This window comes from Myxocyprinus asiaticus, chromosome 39 (genome assembly GCF_019703515.2).
Source record: "Myxocyprinus asiaticus isolate MX2 ecotype Aquarium Trade chromosome 39, UBuf_Myxa_2, whole genome shotgun sequence".
NCBI lineage: Eukaryota > Metazoa > Chordata > Actinopteri > Cypriniformes > Catostomidae > Myxocyprinus > Myxocyprinus asiaticus.
Genome location: NC_059382.1, coordinates 557,501 through 570,000, shown reverse-complemented (window position 1 = coordinate 570,000; position 12,500 = coordinate 557,501). Strand labels below are relative to the sequence as shown.

The window sequence follows — 12,500 nt, the reverse complement described above, 5'->3', positions numbered from 1 at the left end:
CACACACACACACACACTCACTCTCTCACACAGACACACTCTCACACACACATACATACAGACACACACACACACTTACTCTTACTCTCTCACACACACTCACACAAACACACACACTCACTCTTACTCTCTCACACAGACACACTCTCATACACACATACATACAGACACACACACACACACTTACTCTTTCTCTCTCTCACACACACACACACACTCACTCTCTCACACAGACACACTCTCACACACACATACATACAGACACACACACACACTTACTCTTACTCTCTCACACACACTCACACAAACACACACACTCACTCTTACTCTCTCACACACACTCTTACTCTCACACACATACATACAGACACACACACACACACTTACTCTTTCTCTCTCTCACACACACACACACACTCACTCTCTCACACAGACACACTCTCACACACACATACATACAGACACACACACACACTTACTCTTACTCTCTCACACACACTCACACAAACACACACACTCACTCTTACTCTCTCACACACACTCTTACTCTCACACACATACATACAGACACACACACACTTACTCTCTCACACACATACACACACACTCACTCTTACTCTCTCACACACACACACACACACACACACACACGAATACACATGACCCTTTGACCCTCAGCTCACCTGCAGTAATGTAGAATACCAAAAAGCAAAAATCCACTTTTTACAGAGAGTTTAACACAAATGCACTGATTTGAGTGCTTCATTGCTTACATCAAATGCTGGAAACATCAATATGATAAAAGACACCAAAATTCCATTAATATTAATGATCCAAATCTGTGTGTGTCAGTTCCAGTGAAGGTGCAGCAGTTGGCAGACTCTCTGCGGCTGGTCTCGGGTCAGTTAAACTCTGTTTTAGGTGCTTTGGGTTCACTGACCCACAAACAGACTCCGCCCACTTTGACCCCTCCTCTGCTACCCCGTCCCTCGTGGGCGTGGTCTGTAAATTCCACCCCTTCCCTGTTCAGTGGCCTCACACACAGACCGACAGATGTGCTGCAGAACCGCTGGAGTGGCCTGAACACAGGTGAGACACACACACACACCTACAAACACACACCTGCAGCATCATCTGAACAACATATCTGTTTCTATAGAAACCAGCAGAACCCATGTGAGCTACTCAGGATACACACCGTCAAGGTGAGGACCAACACACACTGTTACTGCCTCATTTTGTTTAAGGGAGTCATATCATACATCATTGTATCCCCCCCTGAAATGACTGTGTGTGTGTTCAGTCTGTCGTCTCTGCGTCCGTCAGTAGAGGTCGAGGGTCAGCGGCTGCAGGGTCTCATTGAAGGAAATAAACGTTGGCTGGAAGCTCAACGAAAAAACCACAACATGTATCCTTCACAAGGCTGTAGCATAAAGGCAGACCAAACGCACAAACTATTGAGCTGAGTTTTTGTGATGCTGTTCTCTTTCTCTCGTGTTGTTTTCCTGAGCGTCTCTCAGTCCTTTGTTTCCAAACCTCAGAACATCGTCCTCCAGCGGTGGGTTAGTTCAGCTCAGCCTTGACGACTACAACCAGATTAAAGTTCATCATTACTGAAACCGCTCGATCTCCACTGAATAAACACACTGAAAGGAGTCAGAACAGCCGAAGCTCGCCTCTTGTTTTGATGTGTTTTTAGGGTAAAAAGATGGCAATTGTTCCTTTTTAAATATCAATTTGTCCTTCTCAAAGCTTTTCATCAGCAGGTGTTTTATAAACTGTAGGAATTAAATTCTACTGCTGTTTTGTACAGCTTCATGATCAGATTTTTGTCTAAATGTTCATTTGTTGTAGCTGTGTGCAATGTGCATATCTCATATCTTGCACAATATTTTGGTAAACACTTAATAAATGACTTTATGAATATTTAAGGTGTGAGATTCTTACTGCAGTGAATGCAGTTATTCTGACATATTTTTGACATGCAGGCTGATTTAGGTGATGATTTGTCAATAATGTCAATTTATAGTATGGAAAAAAAAAAAATCCAGACCAAACGGTAATTTTTGTAAAATAACATAATTTGTAAGTTTAAATGAATTGGATGGTTGTGTTGTTGCAGCACAGGTCCAGTAAATGTAAAACATCTGACAAAACTTCCTTTCATACGGTAAAATACACACAGATGCACAACTGTAAACAACCGTAAAAATTCTTTATTCAGTAACCACTTTAATGTACTCTGTATAAACATGATCTGTCATTTTTAAGACCGTGCAAAGTTGATTTTCTCATTAGAATCATCGTTACATAGATTAAAGCAGCTCGGCTCGGATTTACAGAACCCACATGATCCAAAACCACACCACAGAAGGCCACAGACGGACACAAACACAAATAAAAAAAAATGCTTTGAGATTTGCAGATATGTTGCAATTAACATGGTTACATCAACCGTAACCACGGTGATGAGAGGAGCAGCTCTGGCAGTTTGATTGGCACATTCACTGTCCTATCAGCATCAATTCTTGTATGAGGCTCCTCCCACATCATCACTGACTGGCAGGAGAAGACATTCAGCAGTGAGGCCTCTCATTGGTGGACACCTCTGGTGCTGCTCTGTGATTGGCCAATACAGAGTACAGAAAAAAACGTATCCTTCAGAACACATAGATTTTGTCTCTTTGAACCGTGTCGAGGTCGTCGTCCATAGTGAGCAGAACCTGAGACAGACAGATGTTTTACTAGGAAGTGCTCAACCGATATAGATTTTTCAATATAAATAGTACCCACAGAGTAGGGTGGTCGATGGCTGATATAATGCTGATATGTGATAAAGCTTAAAACTATTTAATCACAGCTATTATGCTGAATTTTTACACACACTAAAATATTTGAAAAGTGAAACTGAGCAGTGTCCAATGACTAGTTGCTGGTAGACTGTGGAACTAACCCACTAAGTGTAAGTTAACCAGACACACAGATACAGATATCAGCTGATGAAGATCATCTCAAAATAACACTAATGTCAGACGAATTATCGGTCACTATTCATAAGATTCAGTCTGGTTTGGGTCTGACTGATATTCTGGACTCACCAGGAAAGATCCAAACATGGCGATTGATGACAGGAAGTGCCAGATGTCATGATCATCAAAGAAGGAGAGCAGGATACACTCACGGTTGTGCTCACGAGATTCAGCTGGAGTTTTCTGGTGACACAGTTTCATTCTGATCAGTATATATGCATACGCAACACATGTGAGTAAAAAGTGTGTGTGAGAGTGTGTGTGTCTCTCTGTGTGTGTGCGTGAGTGTGTGTCTCTGTGTGTGTGTATGTTTGTGTGTGTGTGTGTATATGTCTGTGAGTCTGTGTGTCAGTGTGTGTGTGTGTCTCTGTGTGTGAGTGTGTGAGTGAGAGAGTGTGAGCGGGTGTGTGTGTGAGTATATGTGTATATGAGTGTGCGTGTGCGTGTGTCTCTGTGTGTGTACATGTGTGAGTGTGTGTGAGCGGGTGTGTGTCTCTCTGTGTGTGTGTGTGTATGTGAGTGTGTATGTCTGTAAGTCTGTGTGTGTGTATATGAGAGTGTGTGTGTCTGTGTGTGTCTGTGTGTGTGCGTGTATGTCTCTGTGTGTGCATGTTTGTGTGTGTGTGTGTGTGTGCACGTGTACATGTGTGTGTGATTTACCTGCCACGTACTGAGACCCTGAAAGAAGAACAACAGAGCGAAACCCCAAATGACCGCAGTGAAGAGAATACACACTAGAGCCAGACAGTGGATACGCTCGCCGCTGCGCAACTACACAATACAGCACATACACAGTAAACAACAGAAAACTTGAATTATTAAAAGAACATACATGAGAGTGTACGATGATGTCATAGTGACTGTAAGTAGCGAGAGCGGCACCTTCATTATGATGTAAAAAGCGAAGTAAAGCAGCAGGTTACAGATGGCGATGGCCAGCAGGTATGAGGCAAAGTCACTGGGTCGTTTGATGAGGCCGTACGCCGCCCTGCAAACACACACACACACGCACACACATACACAGGTCATGTGTGTGCTAGTATCCGTGTGATTCAGAGACAGAGAGAGATGTGATGATACAGTGTAACTCACAGTGACCAGTTCACAATGTTCCCCATCACCAGCAAAACCATACGATCCTGTAACACACAAACACACATCAGACATATTAAATATCATCATTGCGTGTGCTGATAGTTTGTTGTAAGACCCAAAACAAACTCTAAGCAAGTATGCAAACATACAACACAAGCTGTTCTGGAATGTGTCAGTTAAGAACACAATTCATACAACAGTTTATGAAAAGAATAATACTGAATAACTTGTTTCAGACCTAAATTGGCCAGCTACAAAATTATGGCACCCATTCACTTGCAAGAGCTGAAATATTCTTCTAAAAAATCTTCATTTGTGTTCTGCAGAAGAGAGAAAGTCAAACACATCTGGGATGTCATGAGGGTGAGTACATGATGAGAGAATTTTCATTTTTGGGTGAACTGTCCCTTTAAGCACCGGAGGGTGTCATTCCTGCATCTAACAGCAGGGGCTAACAGGAACCTGATAACCAGATAATCCTCCCTGATAGCAGCTACCTGAATAACAACACATCTGGTTTAATGACACAGACATTTGAAGGAAACTCTCAAGACCCACACACTTGCAATGCATTCACATCTGCATTTGTGTACTTGTGAACAGTATATTTGTGGCATGAGGTTGTGTGTGTGTGTGTTTGTACTTACGATGTACATGGGTCCACTGCACTGACGAATACAGTCTGTGTAGATCACATTCAACATCCTGCGCAAGATCCCAGAGTCTAAAACACACACACATCTTAGTCCAAACCCACTGAATATGTCAGATGTGTGTGTATGTATATGTGTGTGTGTGTGTGTTTACTCACTCAGTCTCCAGCGGCCCATGTAGTACAGTTGTGTGCTCAGCAGCAGTGTAGCCAGAATGTGTATGACAGAGAAGACGATCCAGAACACTGTGTTACCCTTACCGAACACCTAACACACACACACACACACACATAAAGAGTTCAACAACACAATTTTACACAAAGGTGTGTGTGACCCTGTTTTCATCTGGTATTAACATGCTTCTTGGTCAAAAGTGATCAAGGTGGACACGGGTACGAAACGTTTTGTGATCTGATCACTCAAACCACATTATTAGAATCCACCGGCTTGCCTGTCAATCAACCACTGCACTAAAGCAAGGGTTTGAAACACTTCTGGTTATATGCAGCTTAAATAAAAGAATCCAACAACCGGGGGCTCTGTGTATCTCATCGAGTATTGAGGCTGACTATCACACCTGGAGTCGTGAGTTCGAATCCAGGGCGTGCTGAGTGACTCCAGTCAGGTCTCCTAAGCAACCAAGTGTGTGTGAATGTGTGTGTGTCTGTGTGAGTGTGTTTCTGTGTGTGTGTGTGTTTTTGTGTGTGGGTGTGTGTGTGTATGTGTGTGAGTGTGTATGTGAGGGTGTGTGTGTGTTTGTGTGTGTGTGAGTGTGTTTGTGTGAGGGTGTGTGTATGAGTGTCTGTGAGTGTGTGTTTGTGTGAGTGTGTGTTTGTGTGAGTGAGTGTGTTTGTGTTAGTGTGTGAGTGTGAGTGTCTGTGTGTGAGGGTGTGTGTGTGTGTGTAGTGTGTGAGTGTTTGTGTGATGGTGTGTGTCTGTGTGTGTGTGATGGTGTGTGTGAATGTGTGTTTGTGTGAGAGTGTATGTGTGTGTTAGTGTGTGAGTGTGAGTGTGTTTGTGTGAGGGTGTTAGTGTGTGAGTGTGTGTGTGTGAGGGGGTGTGTTAGTGTGTGAGTATGAGTGTCTGTGTGAGTGTGTGTGTGTGTGTGTGTGTTTGTGTGAGGGGGTGTGTGTGTGTTAGTGTGTGAGTGTTTGTGTGAGGGTGTGTGTGAGGGTGTGTGTGTTAGTGTGTGAGTGTGAGTGTGTGTTTGTGTGAGTGCGTGTGTGTGTGAGTGAGTGTGTTTGTGTGTGAGTGTCTGTGTGAGTGTGTGTGTGTGTGTGTGTGTTAGTGTGTGAGTGTTTGTGTGAGTGTGTGTGTTAGTGTGTGAGTGTGTGTTAGTGTGTGAGTGTGAGTGTCTGTGTGAGTGTGTGTCTGTGTGAGTGTCTGTGTGAGTGAGTGTGTGTGTGAGAGCGTGTTTGTGTGAGGGTGTGTGTGTGTGTGTGTGTGTGTGTGTTTGTGTGAGGGTGTTAGTGTGTGAGTGTCTGTGTGAGTGTGTGTGTGAGTGTTTGTGTGAGGGTGTGTGTGTTACTGTGTGAGTGTCTGTGAGAGTGTGTGTGTGTGTGTGTGTGTGTGTGTATGTGTGTGAGTGTCTGTGTGTGTGAGTGTGAGTGTCTGTGTGTGTGTGTGAGTGTGAGTGTCTGTGTGTGAGTGTGTGTGTGTGTGTATGTGTGTGAGTGTCTGTGTGTGCGAGTGTGAGTGCCTGTGTGTGTGTGTGTGAGCTCTCACCACCCCCAGCACAGAGAAGAATATGACTGCAGCCAGACAGGCGTATGCAGAGTATGCGCTGGCGTTGATGTCTGGATGTCTCTTCTGATAGAGCTTCAACATACACAATCCAGCGATCATATACATGAACGACGTGTCTGAAACACACAATACAGTCATTTCCATTAGATACATCACAATGCCAGTGTAGATTAACTCTGAACACTGTGTGAACAACCATCACACACACTCACCGAACTGAAAGTTGGTGTAGTTTGGACAGACGTGGTAACAGGCGCTCAACAGCCCCTCCATCATCAGAGCGGTGCCCATCGCATAATACAAGCCAAAGTGCTTAGGAATACCACACTCCTGCAAGACAGAGCTCATCTTCTTATCAGGCTTATAAAGCTTCACGTGCTGGTAAAGGAATGAAGTGATTGTATGGATGTGGATTGTTATAAAAGGTTTATGTGGCGATAACAGACTGGTTGAAGTGTTGTGAGTGGTTAATAAGCTTCATATGGTGGTCAGAGGGGGTTATTAGTCATGAATAAAGCCTCAAACATTGATAATGTGGTCTGGTACTTACCAGTGCTTTGCTATCGTTGCGTTCAAGTGCACGGTTATGAAGGATGTCCCGCTGTAGAATGATGAGCAGGAAGAGCAGCCCCAGCATCACGTAACCAAGGTTACTCAGAATATTATTGAATGAACTGAAAACATCAAGAGACACATTTACATTTAGTTGAGAGCTGTTTTATAGTGCTCCATTTCTAAGCACTAATTATTTTCAAATTATCTGATGAAAGTACAGACTGCTCAGACACCTTAGAGCCCCAAGAGGGTGTGCACACAGGAAGTTGTAATAACAAATGTCCTGGTTTCCTGTGACATTTACAACCTAGAAGAAAAATAAATCAGTCATTATAAAGTCCGATAAAGACAAACACACACAATACAAACTTTAACATTAGAGATTTCTTACTGTCTGATAGGTGATGACCAGCTGAATGACAGGAAGGGCATAAAACACGGCGATCGTAGAAATATTCCTATAGAGAACACAAACACACAACAATTGTTGTGAGTTACAATCAACAGTTCAAGGTTTAGGCGACAGTCACGTGACGCCATGCGAGGTTCGGACATGTGAACGGCGAGTGCTGCGCACTTTGCTAGTTTTAACACTATTAATGTCATAAACCGGTGAGAGTCGATACACTCTGTTCCATAACTGTTCAAGGAAGACAATATGTCAAGAATTCAAAATACTCGAGCTCTGGAGACGTTAAAAGACACTTACGCGCTCAAGCTGACATCCCCACGGAGGCCTCGAGCCCGGGAGTCGATTTGGTCTGAGAAATGAGGGAAATTCGGTGAGAAATGTCGAACATGATGGCAATGCTGACGAAGGTTGTTGCTGACTTGGAGGATCTTGCTGTGATACGTTGATCGATCACTGCCATGGAGACGAAATTCACTGATGAGGTCACAAGAGTGGGGGACATCGAGGAGTGGATCGATTATCTGGAGTCATCGGAGAGGGAATTATCTGCTAATCCGCTAGAGACCAAGGTGGATTTGGAGCGTGTCTGGGATAAGCTGGAGGATATGGAGAACCATAGCTGGCAGAATAACATCCGTATTGTCAGAATTCCTGAGGACGAGGAAGGTCAGGATATGGTGAAATTCCTGGATGGGCTCTTTCCGAGTCTGCTTGACATAGCAGGACATAAGCTGGAAATCAAGCAAGCTCACAGAGTTCCGGCTCGGAGATCCGCTGAGGGAGACAGGCCCCGATCAATTCTGTCCAAATTTCTGAGATCATCCGATAAAGATCTCGTGTTACGCGAGGCGAGGAGTAAATGAAGGCTTTCTTGGAAGAGTCACAACATTTTCTTGTTCCCAGACTTCGTGAATTCAACAAGAGAGAAACATGATCGATTCAAGGAATGCAAGAAACTCTTACATCAACGGAAGGTAGCTTTTGAACTGATATTCTCGGCCAAATTGAGAATAGATGCTAAGGATGGCCATAAAACATTCACATGCCCACAGCAAGCGATGTCCTTCATAAAGTCAATGGAGTAAGTTATTTTGTGGTACTCACGTTGCAGCTGAGTGGACCGGCTCACTGAACATTCACTTGACTGTTTGAGGAAACTGAGCGCCTTTTTTGTGCTGATTCCACCTAGCGGCTGGAGTTTGTTTTGTGGAGGAACACTCCTTCGGGACAGTTTTGTGGATGATTCTGCACGCTCTTTGTGTTTATGCCTCCTATTGGCTGGAGTTTGTTTTATAGATTATCTTTTGTTGTGTAATTCTGTCTCACAAAATTTGTATAAACACCGGACTTGAGCAATCCGGCAGCAAAGTTGTCGCGGGGACTCTCGTAGGTGTACATGGACTGTTTCAGTTTAGAGGGATGGTGTGTGTGTCTGTCTGTGTATGTGTGAGTGTGTGTGCGAGTGTGTGTATGAGTGTGTGTCTGAGTGTGTGTGTGAGTGTCTGAGTGTGTGTGTTTGTGTGTCTGTGTGAGTGTGTGTTTGTATGTATGTCTGAGTGTGTGTGAGTGTAAGTGTGTGTGTGAGTGTATGTGTGTCTGTGTGTGTGTGTTTGTGTGTCTGTGTGTGTGTTTGTGTGTCTGTGTATGTGTGTGTGTGTGTGTGTGTGTGTGAGTGTATGTGTGTCTGTGTGTGTGTTTGTGTGTCTGTGTATGTGTGTGTGTGTTTGTGTGTGTGTGTGTGTGTGAGTGTGTTTGTGTGTGTCTGTGTATGTGTATGTGTGTGTGTGTGAGTGTGTTTGTGTGTGTGTGAGTCTGTGTATGTGTATGTGTGTATGTGAGTGAGTGTGTTTGTGTGCGAGTGTGTGTGTGTGTGTGTGTGAGTGTGTTTGTGTGAGTGTTTGTGTGTGTGTGAGTGTGTGTCTGTGTATGTGTGTGAGTGTGTTTGTGTGTCTGTGTATGTGTGTGAGTGTATTTGTGTGTGTGAGTGTGTGTGTGTGTGTGTGTGTGTGTGAGTCTGTGTGAGTCTGTGTGTGTGTGTGTGTGTGAGTCTGTGAGTGAGTGTGTGAGTGTGTTTGTGTGTGAGTGTGTGTGAGTGAGTCTGTGTGTGTGTGTGAGTGTGTTTGTGTGAGTCTGTGTGTGTGAGTGTGTGAGTCTGTGTGAGTGCGTGTGTGTGTGTGAGTCTGTGTGTTTGTGTGCGAGTGTGTGTGTGAGTGTGTGTGTGTGTTTGTGTGAGTCTGTGTGTGTGAGTGCGTGTGTGTGCGAGTGTGTGTGTGTGAGTGCGTGTGTCTGTGTGAGTGTGTGTGAGTGTGAGTGTGTGTGTGCGAGTGTGTGTGTGTGTGAGTGTGTGTGTGTGTGATTGTGACTCACCAGAAGTAGATCTGGTATTTCTTGCTGAGGATTCGTTTGTCTTTGCGAGCGAGGTCAGACACACAAAGAAACTTCTGTGTTGGAGAGAGAATCAAAGTAAATTCAAAACTCACACTTCATATTTTCCTTCAATTTCAGTAATGAAACTGTTTTTTGCACCTTTGTCCGGACGATGTTCTTGTCCGAGTCGATGTCTGCGAGCGTGTCGTAATCATCCTCTTCTACTGAACTCAACGACTCTTGACGACTGCGGCTGACGCTCTCTAATGAACGGTCTGACAGACAGAGAGAAAATTATTACAAAATAAAAGATTGACAGTTATTGAAAATGACTGACAGCAGCAGATGATGTCATCATTACTCAAAGAATCAAGAGACTTTTAATTTGAAATCACATGACTTTTTTAAGTGATTCATTACGATTATTCATGAATATTCATTTAATCAAGACATCAGACAAATGATTGAGAATATTTAGATTTTGGATGGGGTGGGATTTCATGAGGTGCTGATTGGCTGATTTATAAAGTGGGCGTGTCACCAATGCGGATGGCTAGATGATGCGCTGTGATTGGTCTGCGTTTAAAAGTCTCCGATCCTGAGTGGCAAAAATAAACCAATCAGAGAGCACAGCACATCAGACAGAGCCAATGAGAGTGGCTGGAGAAGTGACTTGTCAACATAAACACTATAAACACTCTCTGTCTGTCTCTCGTGTGTGTGTGTGTGTGTGTGTGTGTGTGTGTGTGTGTGTTAGTACCCATGTATCCATAGTTGCCATCAGTTGATGCTAAACTGTCAGTCATGGCTTCAGAACTCAATGTGCTGCCGTTATCAGCTACAGAGAGACAGATTCAAACAGATTAAAGATGAAATAATAAAAGTGAATTAAAACAATCACTCTCACATTCATGAACTCACCAAATGAGCCGTATTCATACGGAGACACAGGAGCTTTTCCTGAAACACACACAGTAAATCATTTTGCTTTACTTGTGAGGGCCAAAATGTCATCAGCAATTTTATGAAAACTTATCACTATTAAAAGGCTCATAAATCATGTTTAGTATTAAATCTAATAATAGGTTTATGTGAGGGTTAGGCTTATGGTTTAAAACTAAAGCTCTATAGACTATTTCCAGGCAGCTAAACTCTACCTCTCAAACGTACAGTTATTTGGGATAAATGTCATTCACCTCATATTGTCTCATACAATAGATTTACATGCATCCAAGGTCAAAAAACACTTACATTTGCTCATAATTTAAATTGCAGCATTACCTTTTTTCCCCAGTGTCAGAAACGACTCGTTCAATGATCCGTTCTAAAGGATTCATTCTAATAATTATAATAATTTTCTTTATTTATCACACATACATTTGCACACATACAGTGAAATTCTTTTTTTCACATATCCCAGCTAAGCTGGGGTCAGAGTGCAGGGTCAGCCATGATACAGTGCCCCTGGAGCAGATAGGGTCAAGGGCCTTGCTCAGGGGCCCAACAGTGGCATCTTGGCAGTGCTGGGGCTTGAACCCCTGACCTTCTGATCAGTAACCCAGAACCTTAACCACTGAGCCACCACTGCCCTTCTAAACTCCTCCTTTCAGAGAGCATACTCTGCTCTGATTGGTTAGATGTCCCAGTCTGTTGTGATTGGTCTATCGCTTAGTGTAGTGTTTGAGGGCGGGTCAAAGCTGTTCGCGAGCAGCCAATGAAGACCAGAGGCGGGTTTTTTGTTACCAAATTACGTAGGTTAGTACAGGAAGTAAGTCTGGAATTACTAACGACTCATTTCAGGTGTTCAGAATCGGTTCTTTCTTTTGGGAGTCAATAACTCCATTTGTCCTGCACTTTGAAGACTTTTTTACATTCACAAACAGCTATATAACACACTACATGAAAGGTCATATTTGAGAAACCATAATAGGTGCTCTTTAAACGGCGCAGGAGTGCTCAATAATCAGGCAAAATTACTGATATGACCAATTCGCACAGGATTAAAATCACGGAGAAGCTCAGGTAATTATTACATTACCAGATGTCCCCACATGAAACTATTCCTGTCTGAATAGGGCTTCAGTTAATATCACTATCTTGTCATTATCTTAGTATGAAAACAATCGTCTTTGAGAGGTCCTCACTAATATAGTATCAAAAGTCCAGAGTGTGTGTGTTCTCAGCGGTTAAGGTTCTGGGTTACTGACCAGAAGGTCTGGGGTTCAAACCCCAGAACCGCCAAGATGCCACTGTTGGGCCCTTGAGAAAGGCCCTTGACTCTATCTGCTCCAGGGGCGCTGTATCATGGCTGACCCTGTGCTCTGACCCCAGCTTAGTTGGGATATGCGAAAAAAAAGAATTTCACTGTATATATGTAAAAATGTATAATGTGTGACAAAATAAAGGCTTCTTCTTCATGTGGGAAAAAAAAAAAAGTAAATAAAGACACTAATGTCATTATTCACACTTATGAAACTATCAAAAATAGGGATCGGGGGTCTGTGTATCCCAGCGAGTATTGACGCTGACTACCACCCCTGGAGTCGTGAGTTTGAATCCAGGGCGTGCTGAGTGACTCCAGTCAGGTCTCCTAAGCAACCAAATTGGCCCAGTTGCTAGGGAAGGTAGAGTCACATGGGGGTA

The 12,500-nt window shown here is 43.4% G+C and overlaps 2 protein-coding genes across 12 annotated transcripts in view; one reads left to right on the top strand and one right to left on the bottom strand.

Annotated features, from left to right (window-relative positions):
- The window catches only part of LOC127430345 (centrosomal protein of 164 kDa-like), a 32,587-nt gene extending 30,661 nt beyond the window's left edge, over positions 1-1,926 (top strand). For all 9 annotated transcript variants that reach the window (XM_051680081.1, XM_051680088.1, XM_051680087.1 and 6 more), the window contains 4 exons: positions 853-1,089; positions 1,160-1,205; positions 1,304-1,408; positions 1,521-1,926. In XM_051680081.1, the coding sequence (XP_051536041.1) occupies positions 853-1,089; positions 1,160-1,205; positions 1,304-1,408; positions 1,521-1,617 (485 nt within the window). In that variant the 3' untranslated portion in view covers positions 1,618-1,926. The remainder of the gene's footprint in view (positions 1-852; positions 1,090-1,159; positions 1,206-1,303; positions 1,409-1,520) is intronic.
- A 270-nt stretch (positions 1,927-2,196) lies between these two features.
- The window catches only part of sidt2 (SID1 transmembrane family, member 2), a 21,993-nt gene continuing 11,689 nt past the window's right edge, over positions 2,197-12,500 (bottom strand). Inside the window, exons 13-29 of one of the 3 annotated variants that reach the window (XM_051680089.1) lie at positions 10,779-10,817; positions 10,618-10,695; positions 10,399-10,455; positions 10,017-10,132; positions 9,858-9,931; positions 7,470-7,536; positions 7,312-7,385; positions 7,074-7,197; positions 6,736-6,853; positions 6,503-6,639; positions 4,936-5,044; positions 4,772-4,848; positions 4,122-4,168; positions 3,912-4,017; positions 3,690-3,800; positions 3,099-3,212; positions 2,197-2,723 (exon numbers count right to left, since the gene is read on the bottom strand). In XM_051680089.1, coding sequence (XP_051536049.1) covers positions 2,661-2,723; positions 3,099-3,212; positions 3,690-3,800; positions 3,912-4,017; positions 4,122-4,168; positions 4,772-4,848; positions 4,936-5,044; positions 6,503-6,639; positions 6,736-6,853; positions 7,074-7,197; positions 7,312-7,385; positions 7,470-7,536; positions 9,858-9,931; positions 10,017-10,132; positions 10,399-10,455; positions 10,618-10,695; positions 10,779-10,817 — 1,511 coding nt within the window. In that variant the 3' untranslated portion in view covers positions 2,197-2,660. Of the gene's footprint in view, positions 2,724-3,098; positions 3,213-3,689; positions 3,801-3,911; positions 4,018-4,121; positions 4,169-4,771; positions 4,849-4,935; positions 5,045-6,502; positions 6,640-6,735; positions 6,854-7,073; positions 7,198-7,311; positions 7,386-7,469; positions 7,537-9,857; positions 9,932-10,016; positions 10,133-10,398; positions 10,456-10,617; positions 10,696-10,778; positions 11,201-12,500 lie in introns of those variants that run through there. The other 2 variants (XM_051680091.1, XM_051680092.1) reach the window with 2 other exon arrangements.